General features: G+C 46.4%; 1 protein-coding gene across 5 annotated transcripts in view; it reads left to right on the forward strand.

Moving 5' to 3' along the window:
• CACNB4 (calcium voltage-gated channel auxiliary subunit beta 4) overlaps positions 1–26,093 on the forward strand; it is a 1,461,524-nt gene that overhangs the window by 683,056 nt on the left and 752,375 nt on the right. The window contains exon 1 of one of the 5 annotated variants that reach the window (XM_069616455.1): positions 11,926–12,322. The exons of the other annotated variants lie outside the window; for them this stretch is intronic. Within the exon in view, the coding sequence (XP_069472556.1) occupies positions 12,278–12,322 (45 nt within the window). The 5' untranslated portion in view covers positions 11,926–12,277. Of the gene's footprint in view, positions 1–11,925; positions 12,323–26,093 lie in introns of those variants that run through there. 5 annotated transcript variants of the gene reach the window in all.

Genomic DNA, 26,093 nt, shown 5'->3' on the forward strand with positions numbered 1-26,093 from the left:
AAGCTGATTTTGAAATCTTGAACAGACTATCAAGCCAATGGATTAAGCTGGCATGATCTACCACATCAAAAGCAGCAGTCAAATCAAGCACAACTGAGAGAGTAAAACTATCATCATCTTCAGATTTTATAATATCCTCCCAGACGGTATTACCCAAATTGTTCGTTTACAATCGAATTTAAAGGGTCACAATTGACCTTTTCACAATTGACCGTATATATATATATATATATATATATATATATATATATATATATATATATATATATATATATATATCGCTTTGGTAATATATATATGGGGTTTTGGGCGGGTTTGGGTTAGGTGGGGGGTTGCGGGGGGTTTCCCCCCGCATATATGTTACAATTGACCATCACAATTCGGTCAATTGTGAAAAGGTCAATTGTCATTCGAACAGTTGTAATACGAACAATTCGTATACAACCTCCCAGACAGCAAGCAGTGCTGTCTCTATTCCATATCTAGGATGGAAGCTGGATTGTTAGGAACTAAAACAAAATTGCAGTCAACAAAATCTTGAAGATGTGAATCAGCCACTTGCTCCAGAATTTTTGAAAGCCACAGAATTCCTGCAACATGTCTGTAGTTGTATTGACTTGAAGTATCTAAAGATGGTTTCTTCCAATGGACGCACATACCCATGCACAGACCGCACAGTAATGTACTGCTGTTAACTAATACCAATCCAAAAAAAGACTACTGACACTCTGTACAATGCTCCGCAGCTCTCAAGCTAGTTCCACGCTTTAAATATTAAAAGGAAAATAAAAATAAAGGCAGAGATCAAAGCTTCCTTAAAATGGATCAGGTCCACACCTTCATGCAAAGACTTGTTTATCAATGTTCTCTTAGATTCAACAATAGCTTCCTGAAACTATCTGTCAAAGCTGGAATACTGTCCCAAGGACAAGTAGTAGGTTTCAAATGTTTTAATAACACAAACACTTCTTGTAAAGTGATTGGATGAAATTCAAAGCTGCAGGATGACTGATCTGTGACAGAAGAGACTATGGGCCTGATTTACAAAAATGTTTTTAAATGGGAAAGTCCCATTGGAAACATTTTTGTAAATCAGGCCCTATCTCTCTGTTAACCCTTTGGGTTACTATTTGACTTTTCGTGGCAGTTTTCCGAATTCAAATATTTGTGTGAAGATCTTCCAACTTTGATACAAAAGAAAATGATTTAAGACTGTACAATGCTCTACCGAGGCAGGGGTTGACGGCAGCATTGCACTAGGGTTTATAATATCTGGGATAACTTTAAATAACTTTCTTGGAGTAGTGTCATTCTTCCTCTGATCAGAGAATGGAGGACATAAGGGTTTTAAGATTATCCCAGAACCAGGGTGATGATTTCTTAATCTGTACTTTTACAGGTCGAAGAGGTGCTCTTGTATCACAGATAGTACTAACAAGTTGATACCATTCATTTGTGTAGGTCTGGCATGAAGAAGTGGGGCAAAATACATGCCTTTAAGACCAGCACTAATAGTGGAGGAAGTATATTTTAAATTGAAACATCTAATAAAATGCTCCGACAAAGAGACATGGGTATTCTCTAAAAAAGAGATATTCACCTCTCTATAAAATACCTGATCAAGGCAGTGTCCCTTTATATGGAATGGTTGGATAGGCAAGTGGTCAAAGCCGTGGGACGAAAACAATTGATTAAGGGGACTGGCCAACGTGCATTTTGCATCCACTAGCCATAAGCTAAAATCGCCTAGTAAGATCACATTTTTTTATCTTAAAATTCAAAAGGAAACCGACTGCTTAAATGATCACAGAAATATGTTTCTGGCCCATGTGGTCTATAAGCAAGAGTTGTCGGGCGTGGTGGCGGGCGTCTGTAATCCCAGCATGAGTGCGGGAGGCTGAGGCTGTGGATGGGGGTTTGCGGCTGCTGTTCGCCTCCACTGGTGATCTGTGCTAGAGCTATTCTGAGAATATTCTGTGAAACCCCAAATCATGAAGCTTGTGGTCTGTTCCTGTTGAACTCCTGGAGAAGGGGACTTGTTTCTGTGTCTGTTGGGATCTACAAACTACACAAGCAGTGAATTGTGCCTCACAGACATAACCTCCAAAAAAAAAAAATCGTTCAGGGGTCGGGACAAGCCTGGGTAGAATAAGCATTGAACATTCATATACATATTTGGGATTAGAATTTGATGCTCAACCCAATTATAATCTGATTATCATGCAAAAAAAGAGACGGGCAAAACTTCTTATATTGCAGGCATGTAAATTTGCAGGGTTTAGCATTGCGGGGATCATTAGACTTTACCAACAGTGTTTTGTCCCCGCAATATTGTATGGCCTTGAGGCACTCGCCATACAAGATCTGAACTGGCTTAATATTCTAGAGGGGCAGTATTGGCGTGCGCTGCTGGGCATGGGCCCGGCGTGTTCAGTTCAGTACCTTAGGCTAGAACTGGGTTTAACATCATTGAAAGGCATGGCATTGCGAGCCCGAAGTGTGTTTTATCTGAAAGCTATGTCCTCCCCAGCGTGTAAACTGCTCAGATTGGTGGGTGCTAACCTCGATAAAGAAAAGTCACCTCAATGGATCAGTTATAAACAGTTAAATGAGTCTCTCTTTGCTGATATAGACTGGTCCCATGATAAGAAGCTGTTAAAGCCATTTATCCACCAAAAAAATATTTTATACAAAAAATGAACAGATGGGATTGGACTCAGAACTACATCCACCTGGCTACTTTGAAGGGGTACAAAGCGGTAACGCATGTAATACATAGATATAGAAAGCCTCAACAATATTTGTTATTATGTCCAGATCCTGAGGTGCGTCAATTCATGCTAAGGCTGCGGACGAACCAGCTTCAGATGTTAGCGGTCACTGGGCCACAGTTGGGCATTCCATCAAAGGATAGTCGTTGCCGTATCTGTGAGGAGGAAGAACTTCTAGAAACCACTAGACACGTCTTGACCTTGTGCCCTCGTCTGGGTCCGTTGTACATGTGCCTATTGGGAAAACTGGTAAACAATTATGAGACTATTAAGGGAGAGGCCTTCTGGGATTATTGTTTAAACTCGGACTCAATTAGGACTCAGTTGGCCCTCTACAGGGTTTGGGTTAAAGTTAAAAGCTTTTTCCAAAATCAGCCGGCTACATCGGCATTATGAGGGGGCCTCATGGAACCTGCTCCTAAATTGGAACCCTGTGACATGGCCCCTTACAATTACAATTACGAGTATGTATATGATTATAAGTATGATCATTATGATTGATACCTGGATATGTATCGTGATCATATCTATGTGCTCAAATGAAAGATTTATTTTAAAATAATTTTATATAAATTTTATATAAGTGGTATATTTAATATTCTGATTGTAAGTATGTATTAAGTATGTATGTATGTATTCGTTATATGTATTTGTATGGCTTGTGTAAAGTTCAAAATTAACTAATTCACAATAAATGTATTTTTATTATTATTATTATTATTATAAGCAAGAGTTGTTCTATTAAGTAAATAAATCAATAGTATAGTCCGGAGGGATAAAGGCACGAAAAGCCACTTGGCCATTGTCTGTAAGCCGACTCTCTCTAATAAACAGAAAATCAAGGTCGAAGTCAGTAAGCAACTCAAAAATGTCTATAGGATGTGCAGGAATAGAGCTAGCGTTACTTAAAGCACATTTCAATTGTTCATCAGGCAGGGCTTGAAAGTTTATGGGTTCAACATTGTTGTTCTTGTTCCTAGCAACCAACATTTTAGGGATGAGACGTACATCCCCCGGTATAACACACATTACATTGTTAAAACAAAGTAGTTGGTCCTTAGAATTAAACATGGCACCAAACCAAATTAATGATTTCCTGTGCACAATCCAAACCTAGGGCGGAACAACTATATAGAGAAAAAAGTTTATACTTCAACTTATATTGAAATACAGTAACGCACAAACCGGACAAACTAGTGGCTATTAGCCAGGTTGATGTCCACCATTCGAGCCAGGATAAACTCCATATTCCTTTGTACTTGTAGAAGCAGGTTACACGAAGAGAACGTGGCATCGACCGTTGCCATCAGTGCCGACCATTTAGAGGCAATCAATTCACACCCATTAACATTAGCCAAAACATTGCCACCTCGATGGTTCGAAAATTCACTGAAGAAAGAATCTTCAGATGTAGATGAGACTAGTTCCTCCAGATCAGAGGTAGGTGATAGATTTTCTCCCATTATCTCACTTTATGGACTAACTGTATGTTTAGATATTACAGGAATCCTAGGTTGCAGGCTCAAACAAAATTTCAACAAGTTGTTGTTGTCTAAACTTGTAGAGGGTGTAGGTGAAGTAGAAGCCTCAGGTGCCACTGTGATTATAGGTTTGCTTTTTTTATGTTTATTGCATATTGGTTGGTAAAACCCAGTGATTTTAGCCATGCGTGCAGTTTTCCCTGCAGTATCACCCCCTACCATCCACACTTTGGTTTCTGCCTCTGCCCTCCTCTCGAATTCCCTGCGCCATTTCCCGTATTGTGGCCTCCCCAGCAGTTTTCCAGGACATGGTGATGGTTCTCTTGGCCAATACGCATGCCATATCCATAAACCTAATCACATGCTTGTATTTGCTGATTCTGTGGTAGGCCCCAAGCAGGCATTCTTTTTGGTGACAACTCATACCTTGCTACTCCAGCTGCTCTGCAGGCTTGCTCCACACGTGCCCAAAATCCTCTCACACGTCCACACCCCCAAAACATGTGTATTAGATCAGCTTCCTCGCCTCTGCAAAATGGGATATGAACTCGTATTCTTATTGAATGTGGCATCCTGTGCGGGGTCATGTGTGTGCAGTACAGCCCATTCAGTTGTATTCGTTTGAAGCGGTGATTTCTTCGATACTGCTTTGGGGTAGCCCAGTATTATCTCCCATTCCCTCTACCTTATGTCTGTGCCCAGGTCTATCTCCCATTGCTCTTTCAATGTTGTGCTCTTGGGGTTGGGTGTGTCTATTAGCATGCTGTATAGTCTGGAAATCGGCCGCCAGCCATCGTTCAGATTGCACATCAGGGTCAGCAGTGATTCCTCCTGTGGTTCTTCTGGCCAACCCTCCCACCTTTCCTTGGCCACCTTTCGGATTCTTTGGTACCAGAGAAACTGCCCACCCGGCACCTCCTCTTTTTCTTGCATTGAATCAAACTCACTGAAGGCCCCGTCTTCATATACATCTCCCCACGTATATATTCCTTTTCCCTCCCATCTTCTCACCACCGCCATGTCTGTGCTATCTCTACATTTGTCTGCTGCTATCTGCACCTCCGGTGAGTAGGGGTTTACGAGTTTCAGCAAGGCTTGCGCCCTCCTCCATATTTTCCTTCCCAGTGGCACCATCATTGGGGTGTGTTCCATGCCTCCCTGTGTTACCCACAGTATTTCTTTTAGTTTGATGGGGGCCACCAAGTGATGCAGTAAGCCAGTTTCTGAGGTGGACTCGTCCGCCAGCCATTTAACCACATGACTGAGTTGGGCTGCCAGGTAGTACCTCTCCAGGTTTGCCAATTTCACCCCCCCCCCCCTTTGTCGTATGGTAAATATAGCTTTGTTAGTGAGAGTCTGTGGCGGGCAGTGCCCCACAAAAACTCTCAGATCAGCACTTTTAGTGATCGGAAAAAAGACACCTTAATGTAACAGTGCACGTTGTTGAAGAAGTACAAGAATCTGGGTAGGAGGATCATTTTGGTGATGGCTACCCTGCCTAATAGTGACAGTGGCAGCTTAGACCAGAATTTCATGGATTTCCTCAAGCCCTGCACCACCTTTGCCGTGTTTTCGTGCATCTGTTCTGGTGTATGTTTTATGTTTACCCCTAGGTATTTGAACGAATCCACCTCCCAGTTGAGACCCACCACTGGTAGTTCACTGACTCTCCTCCCCGCCAGCCCTGCTATCGGGAATATGCAGGATTTGGATCTGCTAAAACTGATTCCTGACACTTTGGCATAGTTATCAAGTATATCTAAGATCACTGGGACATTTAGATGCAGGTCTCTTACGTATAGCAGCACGTCATCTGCGTAGAGTGATAGCAAATGTCCCACTCCTCCGACCCAGATGCCGGCATCTAGGTATTGGTCATGGCTGGAAAGACGGGAGTAAAAGTCCCAGAATGTATCATTTATCTCCTGTTTTGTCTTGTGTACTGTGCCTTTTGTATCTTTGACCTCCGTGGTTGGTGTCGTGGGTGTTCCCTTTTACAGAGCCAGGCCAGCAGTCTGCCTGGCCTGTCTCCCTCTGCGTGTGCCTTGGCGGTTTTCACTGAATAGTCAAATTTGGGGAGCCTCCCCCATGCTTCTTGGCAGTTCTCTCGCAACTGTGTCAGCTCTGCTCTTTCTCCTCCTCCCGTGTCCCCTCTGCGTTGGACTCTTTGTGCTTAATCTCATCCTCCATTTTTTCAAGTTCCGCTCTTAGTGTTTTCCGTAGGCCCCCCGCTCCTGCAATGGCCTCTCCCCTCACCACCACTTTCATTGCCTCCGAGACTGTGCCCCATCTTTCAACTCTACCTACATTCTTCTCTATATATTCCACCAGTTTGTCTCGCAGCTCTTCCGTGAAAGTCTGGTCCGTCAGGGCGTCGTGTGCCATGCGCCACAACGTCATGGGTGGCCTGGTGCCCTGTGTTTTCCAAGTCATCAGTAGCGGTGAGTGGTCTGATATTGACCTGCCCAAGTACTGTGCCGAGTCTATTTGCGATTGGTGGCTTTTGGCCACAAACAAATGATCAATTCTTGTGTGTAGGGTATGCGGCGAGGAGAAGTACGAGTAACCCTTGTCTGTAGGATGGAGCTCCCTCCACACATCTACCAGTTTCAGTGCATCTACCAGCCCGTTTAGTGCCCCAGTTGCTGCATCGTTTCTGGTTGCTATCGGTTTAGACCTGTCCAGCTCCCAATACCTAAAACAGTTGAGGTCTCCTCCCCATATGAAAAAACTCTCCCGATGTTGGGCTAGTTTGGCCCCAGTGCATCTAGATGTTTTGGGATCCCATGATTAGGAAAATGCGAATTTATTATGCAAACTTCCACCTACTCCACACATCCCTTTACTATCAGATACCGGCCTTCTGGATCTGCCTCTCATCTCAGTAGTTTAAAGGGAACCACTGGGCTTATCCAGATGTGTACCCCCCCCGGCATATCTTGAGTAGGGAGCACCATCGCAGTGCCCATCCCAGTGATCCATCACCGCCCCCATAGTTTCCTGCGTCAGGTGGGTCTCCTGGAGCAGCGCAATGGCCATCCTTTTCCTGTTAAGAAAGGGTTTCACCCGGTTCCTGCGCATGTATGTTCCCAGGCCCCGACATTCCACGTCAAATACTTTAATTTTGTTGGCCATCCCAATGTGTGGGTCCCCCCTCACGGCCCTCCAGCACCTTCGGTCTCAAACCCGGTTTTAACCCCGCCCATTGTCTCACACCCCAGACAGCCCTCGCCCCTTTCCAGTCGCACACTACAACACATGCGCACTTCTTGGCACATACCTCATCTTGTGTAGGATTCAGAACATTACCAACTCCAAACCAAACCAAAACTGAAAAACTGCGTTCAGCAGCCACGCTACCATGGCGGTGCTCAAGTGCCCCCACATCTGCTTGGCCCATCCGGGCTTCAGTGTGCGGGCTGTGGTGCGTCAGCAACTGCCCAACTCCTAACAATTGGTGGGGTGTGTCTGTTCACTCTGATCGAGGTTCCTAATTCACTCCTGCCGTATAACAGAACAAAGTACTCCATTGTTCCAAGTTGCTCACCCACAGGCCCTTCTTTCGGTGTGTCCCTCTCTTACCCCAATTCTTTCCTGACCCGGCCGCTCCTCATGTCACTGCCTCCTTTCCGTCATCCAAGTTGTTATGTTCCAACCACATTGTAGCCGCCGCCCGCGTTTCCCAGAACACTGCTCGTCCCTTGTAAAGTACTTTAAGTCTGGAATGGTACATCAGCATGTACTTGATGTTTAGTTTCCTGAGTTTGAACTTTATCGGCACAAATGAGTTCCTTGCCCTTTGCACTACAGGCGTGTAGTCCGGGTAGATTGCTATGTTGGCGTTATCCCGGCGGATCTCCCCACCCTCTCTGGAAATTTTCAGGATGGTCTCTCTGTCGCGAATGTTCAGTATTTTTGATATGATGGGGCGAGGGTGTGAGCCCGGCGGCGGCCTTTTTTGCAGGGACCTGTGTGCCCTTTCTACTACGAACCCCTGTGACAGTGCTCCTGCCCCAATTTCCTGCAGTGTCAGATTTTCAACAAAGACTGTAGGGTCGGATCCTTCCATCCCCTCCGGGACTCCTAGCAGGCGCACGTTGTTGCGCCAAGCGCGCCCATCTGCATCCTCTGCCCTGGCCTCCAGTGCCGCATTCCTTCTTTCTAGCTCCGTCAGCCGCTTTTCTAAGTCTCTGGTGGTTTCTGCTTATGTTTTCAGTTCTGTTTAGGCCATCGTGACCCTCTCCGTAAGATTGCAGACATCTTGCTTCATCAGCTGCACATCAGTTTTGACCTCATCTATTTTTGTGTCTATGAAGGATCTTAAAGCTGCAATGTCTTCCAGGACTTGATCCTCCTTGGGGGTGGCCACTTTATCTGGCTGCGTGGTTTGTGTTTCTGTGGCATTTTGTGGCTGCCCTTTATGTTTGGCAGCACTGAAGGAATCAATGATCGTTGATTCCTTTTTGTTTTTTGTTGAGGGCATTTTTTCACCAGGACCTGGTTCTCCAGTGGGTGCAGTCTGTGTGGTGAACGCACCAATGATTGTGTCAGTGCCTCTCCCGTGTGGGGGTCCCTCAGAACTGTCTGGTGCCTTGCCACTGGGCTTCTCGTTTGCGTGTCCCTGGGTCTGTTTCCTTGCTTCTAGTCTCAGTCTATTGGGGCTCAGTCCTATTTTGTTGAGTTCCTGTGTGTCTTGCCTGCGTTGTGTAGGTCTTCCTCTATGTCGTGCTCGTGTTGCGTTGCAGTTACCCAAACGTGGGAGATCGTTGTTACCCTTCTCCTGGACTCAAGCAGTGTCACCTTTATGCTTGGTGCCCCAAGTCTGAGCTATGCCCTTGGGGTCGTGTCCAAATCACTGTGTGCGGCTGCCACTGCGTTTGTCTCCTGTCTCTGTTGTCTGCTTTTGACTCGCTGGTCCGGCCCCCGGCTTCAGCTTGGGTCTCCTTGCTGTTCGCTGTTTACCCGCCAGCCGTGGCGAGGTTACCAGTTTCCCGGTGTTGTGGCCCGGCCCTGTGTCCTCGGGCACAAGTTAGTACAGTGTATCGGGAGCCTTCTCTACAGCCTCATCGTTTCTCGTATCTGTGCCATTAGGTGTCTCGGCTTACCTTCCACCTGTGTCAGGGCCCCCTTTGGGTCCCTGCAGTGTCAATCGCAAGCTTCCAGGCTTGATCTCCAGCCACCTTGCTTGCTTTCTTATCCGTGCTCCCCTGGTAGTGTCTAACCTCAAGCCCCCTCTCTGCCGGGCGCCCATTTCATGCGCTGTTGTGCGGCTACTTTACAGGTTTCCTGATGTTGTGGCCGGGCCTCGTATCCACTGACTCAGATTAACACAGTTTATGGGTGTCTTCCCAACAGCCTCACCGTCTCTTGTTTCTGCGCCACTAGGTGCCACGGCTTGCCTTCCGCAAGTGTGAGAGCCCCCTGCGAGTCCCTGCCGTGCCAAGCGCGTATTACCAAGCTTGATCTCCCGCCGCCTTGCTTGCCTTGTTCTCCGTGTTCTCCTGGTGGTCTCTTTCTCTGACCTCCCTTTCTGCCGGGCGTCCGTTTCTTGTGCTGTTGTGCAACAGCCGTTGCTTTCCCGCTTCAGTGTTTTTTCAGCTCGGTGGGGTTGCCCGCTGCTTCGTCATCCGGGTCTGGTCCGCCTCAGCTTATGTGGCAGCCTGGTAGCCTAGCTTCCTCGTTTTGTCCCGTGTGCGGGACCTTGCCTCCAGCTACCGCCAGTCCTCTGTGCTGGGGCGCCCAGCGTTGTCTCTCGTCTCCTCTTCCCCCAGTCGCTCTTCCTCTTCACCTCCGGAGCGCTGCGTCTGCCATCTTGGATTCGCAGGGGCCCAACTTCGCTGTCCCCCACGCTGCCATCTTCCAATTTGATTTTTGACCACGTTTGGCTCAGGGGCCAGGGAAATGGTTTTGGTGCCCGTGGGTATGCTTGTAGTTGCTTAAATCTTCTTGTTTCTCTGAGTTTTGCAGGATATTTGAAGGATCTCGGCAGGAGCTCTGCTCGAACGCAGCCTCACATCATGAGCCCAGGCCACACCCCCATTGTTTTTATTTATTTATTGGATATTTATAAGGCACTTATACAACAAGACAGTGTTTTAAAGCGCCACAAGGCACAAGAGAAGGGAACAAGGGAGCAAATAAACAATGAAATTGGCAGTGAAGAAATAGAAAACAGACAGCAGTCCTAATGTCTTGTGACATTCGGAGCGTGCAAGTGCAGTGAAAAAAAAGGGAAAAAGGGGGGTGGTGAGGGTAAGTGCTATTAGGCTCCTCAAGGGGGAGGAAGTGCCAGAGGTGCCGTTTGGGGAGGGAACAGGTAAGTGCATGGCAGCACCTGGGGATATGACTCCCCAGAAAAACACACTGAGTGGCTGGAAATATGGCGGCAATCCATGTCAACAGTACAATACAATTACTTGGAGATGTTAAGGAAATACTGGGTGAAGACGTCAGTGGGGCCACACCCCTGTGTTGCTTGGACGTTTAATGGCAATCCTTTGCTGTGGTGTGGCTGTGTGGGCATTTGATGGCAATCTCTGCTAATGACGGAACCATGTGGGCATTGAATGACAACCCATCCTTCCAATACCTGGGAGTATGTGGGCATTTGATGGCAATCTCTGGTGACTCTCTGAGTTGCTGGGCATTTGATGGCATTTCTTTGAAAGTGTGTTGGTACCTATGCGAATATTGACAGTCCTTGGCATTTGTGGAGTACCTGGATGTTTGAGGCAAACCCCTGGCAGTGGTGCGGGTACCTGGCATTTGATAGGAGTTTTGTGGGATTTGATGACCACACCTGGCATATGATACATGTACCTGTCATCTGATGGCAATATCTGTACAATGGCATGTGAGGCATTTGAAGGCAATGCTTGCCTGTAATGAGAGCTTGTGCCTTTTGATGCAATACCTGGTAGAGCATCTAAGTGCCGGGCATTTGGTGTCAGTACCTGGTATATGACGTTAGAACTGGGCATTTGATGAGAATACTCCCTGGCATCTGTTGTGGATACCGGCTGTGTGCTGTGAGTATCCCGGCATATGTTGACAAATAGTTTCCATCACAAAAGCCAAAGCACTTGACTTTGCCACTGGTGGCTTTGAATGGTCTTGTTGGGTCAGGCGAGCTCTCTTGTTTAGCTGACAATAGGGTTGTGATATTTCCAGAAATGGCCTGATTGCGGGCTATTCTTTCTGTTTAATGGTTAGAGCCACTGCGGATTATTGCTTTAATGCGCATTGATTCTAGAAAGGTGCGCCGAGGTGTCCCGTGCTGGCGTGTGACAATGCTGATCACCTTGGGTGTGTGCTCCTAGTCGAGTGGGGCATTGCGGGGTCATTAACTTGTGCTAAAGGAAAGGCCGCATCAGAAGTAGGTTTGCCATTTGATGTAAAGTAGTCTCGCTTAGCGCAGGTCTGATACTTTGAAGGCGTCTTGGCGCATTGATTGATGAAAATATCCGTTCCCCTTGACATTGCGTGGAAAGCTCCATCGCTTATAGTAAACGCCCGACACCGTTTGTTGTAGTCTATGATGCCATGTAAATGGTTTGCGGTGTAGGGCGCCGTGGACGCGTGCCTCCAGCTTCCCAGCCAGGGTCGCCGGGCCGGGGAGGGTCCGGAGGAATGCGCGAGCGAGCCCCCGTCTCCTCGTCTACTATGAAGCGAGATGCTCTTCCCGCTGACTGAAGCAGGCCGGCTCAGCCAATCACAGGGCGCCCCCCTGCCTCTGTCATCGGTGCCTGCTCGGGGAAGGCGCTGCTGTTGTGCTCCTGGGCTTGCGAGGCAGATAAGATGCCAGGTCTGGACAGCCTCTAGGGGTAACCTTCCCTCTAGAATGTGAATGAAGGCTATCTCGGCCGGGGATTCCACGGACATTTGACAAGGCCGGCTCAGCTCCTTCGTGCAGGCCTTTGCTCCCACCACCACCACCACCCCTCCTCCAGCCCCCCTCTGGCCGCGGTTTTGCAGTCCCCCCCCCCCATTTTTGCACTGAGCGCTGCTGTGGATTGTTAGACCTCCATGTACGACAATTTGTACCTGCATGGATTTGACGATTCGGAGGCGGTAAGCACATCCTGGGATTGTGTGACTGTGTAGCGAGGACAGGGAGCTGGAAGGCGGCATTGTGTCACTGCTGCAGCCCAGGGTGCCTGGCGAGGAATGCAGCGCGCTCACCTGCTGTAATCAGCCAGAGCCGAGCGATGTGTGGGGGGGGGGAGGCAGGTTTTGCCACAGAATCTTGTACAATTGCGATGCACCATTCTTTACAGAGGGCTGTGTGTACCCCTGCTTTGCCAAGATGTGTGTACCCTGGGGGAGAGGGGCTGGGGGTGCTGCAATGGGCAAGCTGCATGCTGTTTTACCCAGCACAAGGTTCTGGGCTGCGGTGTGTTCCAGTGGGTTCGGTTTCCAGTCAGCCTACGAGGTGGATCCTCTCCATTCAATACGCTTCTGTTTAGTGAAACGTCCCTTGCAGACAGTGCTGCTTTTCTGAAGTGGATCGCATGCAAGTTGTGCTCGGAATATACCTCAACCCGCTTCGCTAGCCTCATGATTGAGTGTGTGTGTGTTTTTTAATACTGCATGCGGGATTTAAGAAAAACAATCCCCGCACTACCCCCTTGAGGTTTTCGCCACATTGCCATTTCCCGAGTGTGGCACTGAAAAAAGCCCTGTAGTGGCAAAATGTATTGCAGCGCTTGCAAAATGGTTCACGCGGAGGACCGTGCACCCTGCCGTGCCAGTGTTCGGGGGTCGCCGGCAGCGGGGCTGGGGATGCTGCTGGTAGCGGTGTGCAGGGGGTACGGGGGATGGAGGGGGGGTGCTGTTTCCGATGCTGCTGGTGGCGGCACCCATATCCAGCAGTTTATGTAACATGGAAGTGATGGGACCAGAGCAGCACCGGTGCGGTACTGCTCTCAGTTGCCCAGGAATGTAGCAATGTGTGCGTGTGTGTATAAAGCCACATACTAACAGACAATGCAGAGGCATCTCGATGTGTGTCAGTCATATCGATGCAGGCATGCAGCCCCATAGAGGGGCACCGGCGCACGTCACCCCCTATCACACCAGCTAAGGGGACTGGCAGTGTGGCCCCCTTAGCTGGCTGTAACTTTCATTCGGAAGGAGCGGCATTTGTTTCTAATTTCTCCAATACACGGCCTGGCCCCGGCGTCGCGCCCGATCCTGTTATGAGGGTGCACGTGTAGATAAGCACGGCGGCAGCAGGCAGTATGCGCGGGCTGTAGGGAGCACTTGGGCAAGCCTCCTTGGCCTGTCTAGCCCGGCCGAGCAGGGGCTGTGGGGGCCTGGGGAGGGTGCATTCTGAGGCTGGGGTGCCCCAGGTGCATCCGCGCAAGGCCCTGCTATTGCCGGGGCTGGCGCGTGGAGTGCCTGCTGCTCAGCCTTACATTCTGTGGGGTTGGTCGCAGGAATGTTGTTGCAGCTGCTCAACAACCGCAACCCCTTTAAGGAAGACGGAAGCAGCAGGAGCTGCTTCCTGGCAGGCGTGGGATGGGGGTGCATGCAGCAGGGCGCCTGCATGGGGACCACTGCCCCTCCCAATTCATGCTCTGCCCCTTTCTCCCACCTCTGGCAAAGGGTACTTTTCTGCAGACTAAAAGACGCTCCACGGACCGGCTGGTAATCTCGTTTTACAGGCCTCTTGCTTTGCTGAGCCTGTCCTTTCATCTGTCCTGAAACAGACACCACTGGGATATGGGGATGAGCCATGGACATCATTGGGGCAGGGGGCAGCTTGCTGGGCTGTTTGCTAAAATACTCTGCTTACAATTTGATATAAAACAATAAAAAGACATTTGTATGTTGGATGCTGCAGAGATGCAGGCTAGGATGAGAGCTCTCTTCTTGGTGCCGACAGAGATTCTGGCTTCACTGCTGCCAGAAGTACAGAAACTGCTTTCCTGAACATCTTTGAAGACCTGCTCTCCAACCTGGACTCCAATACCCCCTGTGTCCTCATCTTACTTTATCTCTCTACTGCCTTTGAGACGGTCAACCATGCCATCCTGCTCAACCTTCTCTGTGATAACCTGGGTATCACCGATCAGGCCCTGGCTTGGCTGACCACCTTCCTCTCCTTTCGACCCTCCCAGGTCCAACTTGGGTCCTTCCTCTCCTCTATCTCTACCTGTGGTATTCCTCAGGGGTCTAACCTCTCTCCCTGGCTCTTTAACCAATACCTGACACTTCTTGCCCACCGCATTGCCGCTCTCTGTCCCAACTTTCAGTGTTATGCGGACGACGCTCATCTAATTTTCAGGCTCCCCTCGGCCACCTCTTCTCCTTCTCTCATCTCTGACTGTCTGCTATCCAGGAGTGGTGTGCCGCCAATGATCTCTGCCTTAATGCCAGAAAGACTGAGATTCTCCTTATCGGCACACCTGCTCCCTCCTTTCCTGTCACCCTCTGCCGGTCTCTCTTGGGCCTCTTCCTTCGCCCACATGCGAGTCTAAAAATCTTGGGGTCATCTTCGACTCCACTCTCTCCTTCTCTCCTCACATCTCTGGCGTCTCTAAGAAGTCACACTACCATCTGAACCTCTTCAGAGGTTTTCTTCCTTTCCTCTCCTTCTCTCCGAAGCACACTGTCTACAGAGGTCTGGTTCTCTCTAGGCTGGACTACTGCAAAAGCCTCTTTCTAATCTGCCTGCTTCTACTCTTCGCCCTCTGCAACTCATCCAGAACAGGACTGCGAGACTTGTCCTTGACCTCAAGCCCAGGGATCGTATCTCTCCAGGACTGAAATCTCTGCACTGGCTCCCAGTGGCTGCAAGGATTAAGTTCAAAACCCTCTGCATTGTCCACAAGGCCTTCTGGGGCCTGGGGCCTAAATACCTTCAACTCTCTCTTCCTAAATACCTTCCTTCTGGAGCTCTTCGCTCATCCGCCTCCAACTCCCTCAGGGTCAGTCGCTTCTCCAAGCAACAAGTTGGTGGTAGATATCTTTCTTCGGCTGGGGCCTCCCTCTGGAACAGCCTCCCTGTCTCCCTGAAATTTGAGGAGAACCATCTTCGGTTCTGGAAGCACCTCAAGACCTTCCACTTTGCTTCTGTTTTCTCTCCTCCTCCTCTCCCTGCTGATCTACTGGCTGAAACTACACTGGTCATGCGGCTACCCTCTGATCTCGGGCCCAGGTCCCTTTCCCCGCCAGCTGCACACCTGCACTGCCTCCCAGGCAACTCCTGCACTTGGTGGCTGTTTCTGTATCCCTACAGCCCCCATCCCTTGACACTTGATGTCTGCACTTACCACAAGCTGGCCGCACTATTACCTATTGTTTTATTTATTTTATTTATTCTTACTGTTGACCCTATGTATTGCACTGCCCCCTCTCCCTTAGCCCCACACTTTTCCCCTCCCCCTCCCCTGCACTTGCGCAATCTCAATGTCACCTGGCCTAGTAAGATCGTTGTCTCTGCCTTCCCTCTGTTCCCTCTCCTTCGCCTCATCGCGCCTTGAAACACTTATGTATAGGCGCGTTATGAATGCCATATCATATAATTGGCATAATGAAACATATTTCTTAAACTTAGACACCAATTGATTTGTTTAATTTGAATTTATTTTTTTGTGAATACTTCCCACAACCCCCTGCCATTCTTGTACCCCCTCCCTTGCACGTTTTATTCTAATGTATACTTTTAATGTATTGGCTTATCAAACTGCTCAATTGAAATTAAATACTTCTATTGTGCTGACAGAAATTATTAGGAAACAGAGCTGTGGCGTCACTGGAGTCAACTATTGATTTTCCTTATGGGGGCATACATTCCCTCATACCCACTCTAAGCGACCAGCCCACCACCTCCTCTGGTTAAATGGTGCATTTTACAGCACATACATTTTGGGAGGAATTGTAAAAAGCCATAGCATTTACAGGAAGCTTGAAGCACATAACATCACAGCAGCAGTCACTCCACCGGCTGAGGTACCCTGCTAGGTTTCTGCTTTAGAACATATTAATCGACTTTCAAGGATTCAGTTTTGGGTGTGCATCCCCAATTGGGCTCAAATCACCATACAACTCACCGGTGCACTTCAAGTACATGGGTTTAAAGCCAATAGCCACGCTGATTGTGCAGTCTCATTTAAGACATGCAACAAGCAACTGTAAACATCTGTACAGGGCAAAGTGCCGTTCTTGCTCCAGTCGCTCTTACTCCCATGTACTCAGACTTATGGGGGCTGTCACTTCTGTTAGACTGTTTTGACTGCATATTGTTTTAGGCTGAGCTATGAGTGATGTCTGTTTAAGTTAAAGAACACTGTTCGAGTAAAAAGCACGTAGTCTCTTGCTGAGTGCATGCTAGCAGGCGGCTGAATAATGAGCGATGTCATCTCATTAAAGGGTGTAGTCTCTTGCAGGTGTGCACCTCATGCATATCAACAAGCTGCATCCCTGCATCCAAAATGACGGAGAGCCAGTGATTATCATACATGTATAACCCAGTGGGAAGTTTAAGAACCTCTCAAATTAGCTCATGTCAGGTGTGAGATGCTAATCAAGTTCTTACCATCACATTGCATTCTGCTACTTATAAACCTGGCTTCATAGCCTGAAACTAAAATTACAATTCCTGTGCAAGAATACCGAATGAAGTGTACTGAAATCAAGGACCTGAATAATCCAGCCCTTACAGGGGACATCTTGAGCGTAAATAATCAACATTTGCCCCATAGCCACTCCCTTAGACCAGCGGTGGGCAACCTGCGACCCACCAGATGTTTTGGCCTATAACTCCCATCTGCCCTATCCAGTATAGTTAATGGTGAGTGATTACGAAATTTGTAGGACAACACATCTTTAGGGCTGCAGGCTGCCCTTACTGCTCCGGATTGTTGGGTTATTTCCAGGACTAAACAGGGGCTGGAAAAAAGGTGTCGCAGTGGCACGTAGTTATGTGCTCACTCTGGTGGATTCCTCTCACACCCCTGCAGGGATGCCCTATACAAGACCAAATTACATTAGCATTACATTGGATAGTCATTAACACTTAATACGCCACTTAGACAAGGGAGGTACCCACTATTGCTATGGGTTATCTGTTCAAAGCACTGAGTGGGCACTTATGGAAGATGGCTGAACTGGATTTGTAATATATAAATTTGACTCGGGTTGGTCATTGAAGGTGCAAGATAAAGGGGTAGAGTGGGGGGTCTGTTAATGCCTATTGTTAGGTACTTTTTCATTAACTGATTTAAAGCTACATCAACAAATGAACGTAAAATGTGTTCAATGAAAAACAAACAGTAAAACACTTGAAATATCAAATGACTTTGAGACTTTTTTTGAGGGTGTTTATGAAACTGTTGAACACAAGTTACCTTTTAGGGCGCATAAGAACTTGCAAACCCTTTATTGTCTTAACCTTATTCCGATCCTGCATAACGTCACCTTTTCAATAAATGCAAACAGCTGGGTAAAATATGCTAAACCAATTTTATCCGTTGACCCTTATTTGTGTGTAACCTCACATTGCTTCTCTATTCCTATTTGTGCCCCATGGGTCACCCCTGAACCCCAATATAGATTTCTAGAGATACCAATGCCTGTGCCAGTTCCTTGGGGGTAGTTTAAGACTGTGTGAAAGCAACTCTTTCAGTGGCAAACTATGGAGTCTCGCTTTGGGGATTTGGGAATCTATCCCCATTGCAGGTTACTGAAAACAGTTTTTTTTATAGAACATTGTAGATCCCCCACACTTTGCACCTAATTATGCGGTGCACCAAGAACTTGGGGTCAACTTTATCGAGGATGACCTACTGTTGCAGCTTGTCCTGCATTGGCTAAGAATTAGGAGTAGGCCAAAAGCTACTTTGACTCAATTCTTTAACAGTGCTTTGCTAGATAATTGATCCACATTGGCCATACCCTGGTTTAAACATGTCAAAAAATAGCCTCACTAGAACTAATGCGCCACAGCACTTTAAGCCCTGTAAACGTCTGACTGCACGGGTGGTAACTTACCCTAGAAATGAACTTGAACTCCCCTCCACGGCTGTTGGAGAAGCGTCCCTATGCAGCAGTACCTAGGTTGGTCTGACCACATTCATGAACGGTCATGTCTAGCTGGAGCAAGATTCAGCTGCTTGCCCCTGGGAGTGCTCCACCACCACTGAGGAGAGTCCATGTCTGCTGTGCGGTGCTGCTGCTGAAGGTCTGCTCCATGGCAGGTTCTTCTGCCGGCGCAGGTTTACATTAGAGCTACTATGGTCAGCTCACTTCTCGCAAATAAGGGCTTTGCTCTTAGGCTGAGTAGTGTGGGTGCACCTTGCTGCTCTTACCAGATCCCTACCTAAATAATAAATTACAGACAACTTTGTGTGTATGGAAAATTTGTAGGCCGTAGGCATTTTATTTTCTTACAGAAAATCCATTATAACAAATTATTACATATACATATGCTTTTGGGCACATTGTGTCCAGTTCCGAAGCCGCTCAAGGCTCCTTCTGAGTCTTTGTTATCCCTGAGCCTTCGTTCCTGGGCACATGCCGCCTACGACGTTTCTTGGACCGTGTACCGAAAGAGTACTCGGCGTTCTTTTCTACTGCTGATTCCTTCTTTTCTTGGACCGTGTACCGAAAGAGTACTCGGCGTTCTTACTTCCACTTTTGCACCCTCTTTTTGTACCGTGTACCGAAGGAGTACTCGGCGTCCTGGCTCCTGCCTGCACACCCCCTCCTCTTCCGTTTCTCTTGTAGGGTGGGTTGGGTGGCAACGTTTTTCCTTTCCCTTCTCCAGGTACCAAGAGCCTACCCGAGGGAGATGAGCTCTTACCTGGTTTGTGCCGCCTCTCCTTTTCCAGGCTTACTTATACTCCCCCGGCCTTTTGTTCCTTCCTGGGGGCGGCCGGGTTACCCCCTGACCTCCTGTTGTTATATTTCGCACCTACCCAGGTGCTGTTTCCTGCCCTTCCTGGGCCTTTGTTTCTTGTGGCGCCATTCGGACGCCCCTCCCTACGCTTTCGTGCCGTTTTCCCCCCACCCCGCGCCTAAACTCCCAGACCCTATATCGTTCCGCATTTCATGTGGCCCGGGGCCTGGGTCATTCCTGTCTGTTCATGGTGGCTGGACAATGCTAACATTCTTGAAACGTGCAGCGAAGAGAAGAAGGGCGTTTTTGGCGCTGCTTTAATTGGAAAAAAGTAAAGAAACTATGAATCTTTCTCTTTTGAGCTGTTTACCTGTGCTGCTATATCTGCATTTCTGGCACTTTCCCAAAATGCATTCACAGAATTTGCACGCTATTTACTTTTTAGTGTTTCCTTACATGCAAACCTTTTATGAATTGTGATCTTTTGTTGCTATACATATGTGGCACTATTGGCACTTTATCAATACCGGATGTGTAGAATTTGAATGTTATTTAGATTTGTGTTTTGTTTGCCAGTATTTTAAATCTGTGTTTTCTCTTCATGTAAACTTCTTATGGCACAAAAGCCGAAATAAAGTATCGCTGAGTGACTAACATGCGCCGAAGCATGATAACTTTAAAAGGCTCTGCATGTCATCGTGTGCTATATGAATGCGTGGGTGATGCTGTACATGAATGCGTGCTTGCCTACCACATGTGGGGCTTGAAGGGAATGCATTAGGTACAGTGGGGTCCGAATCCCCGAATGCAATACTGGGTGTGTGGCATGCTTCCCGCCACTGCAATCCCACGCCAATACACCGAGCAGACCCTAAATGCACACAACATCTTAACATGTCATGCAGAACAGTCACTTCATTTTGTATACTCTGTGACCTGACAGGTAGTCAGAGGTTTAACTTGTATTCAAGTTTGCCAACAGAACTTTGGGCAGATCTACTACTGTGAAGCACGTTCCATTCTTATTTTCAGCACTGCATAGTATTCTCTGGTGACTCGCAGCTGTTGTAGTGGCGTGTGATTACACATTTGCATACTTTGAAGCACCCTATATCGCGTGCGTGTCCATTAATAATGGGCATGTTAGTTGTGACTTATCTTTTTATACAATCCAATGAAAGGGGCCTATTCTGGCATGGAATCAGTTGTATGGACCACTAGTGACCCTGTTCAGCATAACGGTAAGGGCTCAGTTGTATGGATCACTAGCAACCCAGATCAGAATACTTGTAAGGGATGTGTTCTATGGAATAGTAGTGAGCCTGTACAGTCTAATGGTAAGGGATCAATACTGTAGATAACCATTGATACTGTTCGGCACCTTGGTGAGAGATCAGTTATATGGATCAGTGGTGATCATGTACAAGATAATGGCAAGGGATCATTTCTGTGCATCACTAGTGATCCTGTTCAGGATAGTGAGGTATTGGTAGAGTCTGATTTTTATATCAAACACTTTTCTGTCCCTTCTGCCTACCCAAATCTTTACTATTCTGCCTACACGATTTTTCGTATCTAAATGTTTCGAAGCAGTCTTTGTACTGCTCAAGTGGATTTCCATTTTGCTGTGGATGGTTCTGTGTCAAACCTCATGCCTTCATTCAACCTTGTGCGAGTAGATGAAGGTAAGCAGCGCAGTGTGAATATGTAAGGCTGACTACCTCAGCATGACCATCTGACGAGAACTAGTCACTGTATCTACGTGTAACTATCAGAGTTTCAGTATCTTATGATACGCAGACATTAGGCAGCTCATATTAATGAAGCCTGTTATTTCACAGCAGGTCGTCGTTACGTAAGCACTGCAACTTAAACAGCCAAATGCATGCATGGTAAGCAGTCTTCACAATTACAAATAAATGCTGCCCGACATGCGAGCAGTGAGTATGGCAGGCAGAGTGTACAATGGATCCCTATGGGGTCTGCCTACTTTATGCTGGTGATCTGGTGATAGAGATCTCCAGCATTTGCACTGGCATGAACATCCAGGCTGGTGCAGATACTTCAGCATTTGCATGACAGAGAGGAAGGCAGGTGTTGGAAACGTGAGTTGTGTTCCGCCCCTCCTCTCTGCCATACAAATGATTGAAAATATGGCGTGACGTTACCAATATATGTCAGTTTTACGCATGTTTGTTGCGTTATGCCCTTGTTGTACATGAGCCACTCTGTTATTTTTTTCTGTGGCCAGACCACGAAAGTAAGACGTAAAAGCAATGTATTAGCCACTTAAGACTCACATTTACACTATTGGGCATTTTGATCCCATTTCGAGGTAAAGTTGGTGAACAAAACAGATTTCACATTTACGCTGGGCATTCCTCCTCCGCCTTCAAAGGGCGCATGGTTTTTACGCTTGCATGAGATGTTCATGCAGGCGTAAAACTAATTCTTTATTGTGAACCTACATGTTTTTAGCCGGCCTGCTTTTAGCCTGCCGGTTTTTAGCTAGCATTTACAAGGGAATTCATTGTAAGGGCCATCTACAAATTTCCATTTGCAAGCAGCATTCACTTTTTTAAAAAACAAAACATAGCATAGTAGTAAAGGAGATTTCACTTGTTTATACTCTTTTCTTTTGCGCTTTGTTTTGCAAAAGTTGAAAACAGCAAGCAGGGGACACAAAAATACTGAAGTACTAATCCTGGTGGTTTCCTGCATGCAAAGATCACTTGGTATATAACATGACCCACTGTGTGTATCCAAAGATAAATAGTGCAGTGTATGTTATGATATATGGCTAAGTGTGACCACCTGTTTATTTTATAACTACGCACTGGGGTGTGGAAATACAGCCCACAGTGACTGAAATGGGGAGGCCATGCTAGGCCCTATTGTGAGAGTGAAGCTGGCTAATGTGGAGTTCCATTGAAATATAAACCCAGTACAAAACTGTGATTTTCTGACATAAGGCCTAGTGAAATGGAAAGAAATGGGCCTAGCCAACTGCACTAAAATGGACAGGTGCTCAGGTGAAAGGGAGTCTACCTGAGAGCTTAAACTGATGGATATGCCCAATGAATACAAAATAACACGTGTTGCTGCAGATGCTGACTTCGAGTAAACTGGGAAAAGGGCACCTCTTTGACAGATTGAAAACTGCAGCAGTACACATGGGAAAATATACATTGAAATGATAGGCATGTGAAAAATACCAAGGAGGAATTGTGCCTTACATTTGAAGGTGCTCCTCCCCAAAATACAATTATAGACAAATAATAATAATAAGGACACACCCCAATAGGGAATGAGACCAAGAGAATGGTTGAGAGGAGAACAATGTTTTTTCAAGATATATGCATGCAGAAGACTCTGCTGCCTCGAGAGCTCTCTGGTTTACAATACAGAATGCAGTACATTATATGTGTTAGAATCGTCACTACTGACGGTTCTCTATAGGTACATCAAATTACATTGGAATTGGTGGACAACAAAGTTTCAGTATGGCAGTGTAGGGGCCGGCTCCACACGATTGGTTGGTGCAGGGCTATTACTTTGCACGGCACGTTGTCAGCTGGGCTCATCTGGGTGGTGTGAAGGTCAGGTCGGTTCCACAAGAAGAGGTCATTCTGTCTAAGCTAAACTACATGCTATATCCTGACATGCAATGAATGCTATAGAATACAGACCACATAATAATATATGGGAACACCTATAAATTGAAGACATGCATTTACATATTCTGGCCACAGACCTTTGTAGTCGTGAGGGGTACGAGGGCCTGGCCCCCCAGGTGTCTTATCAGTGGGCTTGATCTAAGATTTATTTGTCATGACACCCGAGTGCTTGAGTGAGTGAATTGATAGGTGTTGGTTTTAGGCGGGATATATGATGACATGATACCAGATATATTGGGGGGCACTCTAGGGTGGTCAGTGGGGAAGGGTCACACTTCTGCTACATCAAAGAAACCGTGGAGAGGCAAAAGGTGGAACCAGCAATAACTTCCAAAGGTGGGGGTGAGAGGAGAATGATCAGGTTTGTGGAGGCGAATGGGCCACAATTAAAATTCATCATCAGTCACACACAGGGCAATGAGCTCAGAGGAAGGATAGAAGAATACAGCTTCTGTTTGCAACAATTTTCGCTAGAGCAACCGTGAGAAAGAAGCTGGGCTGGCTCAGACATGGGGGGAGGTGGTGGGGGCTCTCTGAGTGCGCGTTGCGCAGCACTGCAGAAGGCGAGAGGAGGCTTTGCAGGGCTCAGGATGCAGCCTAGTTCAAAAGTGGAGTCGACTCATGTACAAAATGGAATCCTAATGTGTCTTGCAGTAGCCCCGCTTCCACTGTAACCAGGGAAGGGCAAGGAGGACGTCTCCCCACAATTGCAAGAGTATAAGGTTTCTTTTGTGCCAAATGTACAGGGGGGATCAAATCTACCCTTCCTCCCTTACACATTTAAAAAGTGAAGACAAGTGACATATTTCAGAGAAAGACACTTTTCCCAAATAAACTGACATTCAAATGGAAAGGCCCACTTGTTGGATTTTCTATGTAACTGTGGCCTATGTGTGAATAATGCCTAAAGGGAACATGTATCTGTCCAAACCGTATGTAAAGAAAGATTGTATGATAAACAACATACTCAGATAAAATGTTAAATATTGCATGTAAGCACATCTTGTTGATTTAAAGCTGTAGTTTCTGAAGTATGGATGCATCTGGTGTTTCCCCACTGAACTGAAAGGTCTGTGGCTTTGAAAATTTGAACTCAAGACTTGGGCTGGGCCCCCTAGGAATAGCAGGCCTGGTTTAGTTAGAATTACAAAGAAATAATAGAGAAGTAGATCCAAATTGTGGGAGTTGCAGATAACTTAGCCAGCAGAAATTACCTTTAAGGTCAGGTCTCCCCATAAACTGTGCATTAGTGGCCAACAGAAATGAGTGCATTAGTGGCCAACAGGACTGCCTTAACCTCAAGAAATGGCTTCAGAGCCACTAATGGATGATTAAACATTGTGTATGAAACAGATAAGCAGATGTTTGTGTCAGGTGACGATGGAGAAATGAAATTTAGGAACAGGTGGGGGCTATGTGAACCTGAGGGACACATGTGATGCCTTGCCATATGATTAACATTGGGCCACATTTTCTTTAATTACAAGAGAATCGTATGTCCCAGTGAGCTCACCCCAGACTCATATTAAAGGGACAAGAAGCCCATTGGCATCATGTAAATATGAACTCTGTGTGATGTATACAAGTTGAGTTATGAAGACAATTACGATTCCGGCCTTCTCATAATTCTGAGGGAATGGAAATTTGGTGTAGTGATAGGTTATGGAAGTAAGATTTCAATCAGGATGGGGCAGATTTGTGACTATTTTGGCTCAGGAGTAAATTGATAAAACCGATAGCTCCTCCCAGGAAGGTCGTGCCAAGATATGATTAGTGTTTCTGACTCGCTATACAATATAGAATTCAAATATATGTATGTGCCTGCAGTTATCTGAAAAATTAGAGTAGGTGCCATGTTGTTAGATTGTTAACAACACTAAAGGTTGAACCCACTTGTCATTTGGGATGATGAATCTTTCTCCTCCCTCAGGAATTATGATAATAATGGAGTGTCACCAGCCCTATAATAGATTGGTTTTCCATCTGAAAGAGATCTTTCTTTGACGTTTTGAGTCTTGGGAACTTTCTTTGGAGTTTAGATTTTTACCTTGACTTTCCCACTCTATTGATGGAGCTAGTCTACTGCTGGACTCTTGCAATGTAAGAGGATTCAATTCAACACTACAGCTAAGTCAATGCCTAGTCTGGGATACTGAATGGAAACCCTTATTGATATATCTTTATGTCCAGTTCATGCGTTCTGGATGACTACCCCTATATAACACCCCTCTCTTGGAATCCTCCTGACCCCACTGAGCCAAGAAGTAGTTCTGTTTTGCAAGTTAAAGGTTTATTTGATAATTTAAACAATAGATATATATATCACGCTTTATAATAAATTAATAATTGAATATCACACTTAATCTGATCAGTAATCAATAATGGATAGTCTGGCACTAGCACACTTCTTTATAATCAATGATGAGTGGTTATAGGATGGATAAGATAACAACAATACTTTATGGTTTCAAATGGATGCAAGGTGGAATGAAAATGCAGTACAGAAAATACTCAATATGCGTTCAACAAAACAATGTAATCACTTTTCTCTGGCAATCCCCTCCCCCCTTTATGCAATGCAAGGAAATGGAAGGAAAGCACACAGTTCTCAGAAATGCAATCAAATGTAATTCAGTTCACCCCAGCAAGCTTAGACTACAGAAGTTGGAAACACAGGCCCAAAATGCTTTTATATGTGCTGGCAATGAAGTGAAAAATATGCTAAAATGCTTTTAATTCCCTCTAGAGGTTCAGGGTGAGTGGTATCAAGTTAATATTAGTCCAGGCTCACTCTAGCAATGATACAGGGATGGTTCTTAAGAGGCAAACGAATTTTTTAGCAAGGAAAGCAAAGAATCTTCTGTTTTCACACGTGGAGAAATTTGCAAATCGCGGCAAAATTCGCGAGTGCGTTTTTTGCGATTGCGGCAAAAGTATCGGGGGTAGGAATGCGGTTCTAGGTTCGTAGAAAGCCACGTTTCCCAGCTTACAGAGGAAAGTTACTGCAAGTCTCTAGCACAAACGGTTACGGAGATATGAGCGATTAAATAAAGGTCGTTTTTCAGATTTGAAATTTTAAAGTTCTAAAAGACAAGTGCAGCTTGCAACTAGAAAATGACAAGTGACAGCTTTACAAATGACAGGTGACAGTTAGGAGACAGTTCTACTTAGATTAAAATAGGATTGAATTATATTATTTTAACTAAGAGATTGGTTCTGCACAGTTCTGCTAGGTACTCACACTATATTTTTGAATTAGAATGGGCCTCGCCACGGATCTGGTCAGGTTTTCTTCACTCGCCCCGGACGGTCTCTGCGCACA

Source organism: Ambystoma mexicanum, chromosome 9 (assembly GCF_040938575.1).
Source record: "Ambystoma mexicanum isolate Mex_15411 chromosome 9, UKY_AmexF1_1, whole genome shotgun sequence".
NCBI lineage: Eukaryota > Metazoa > Chordata > Amphibia > Caudata > Ambystomatidae > Ambystoma > Ambystoma mexicanum.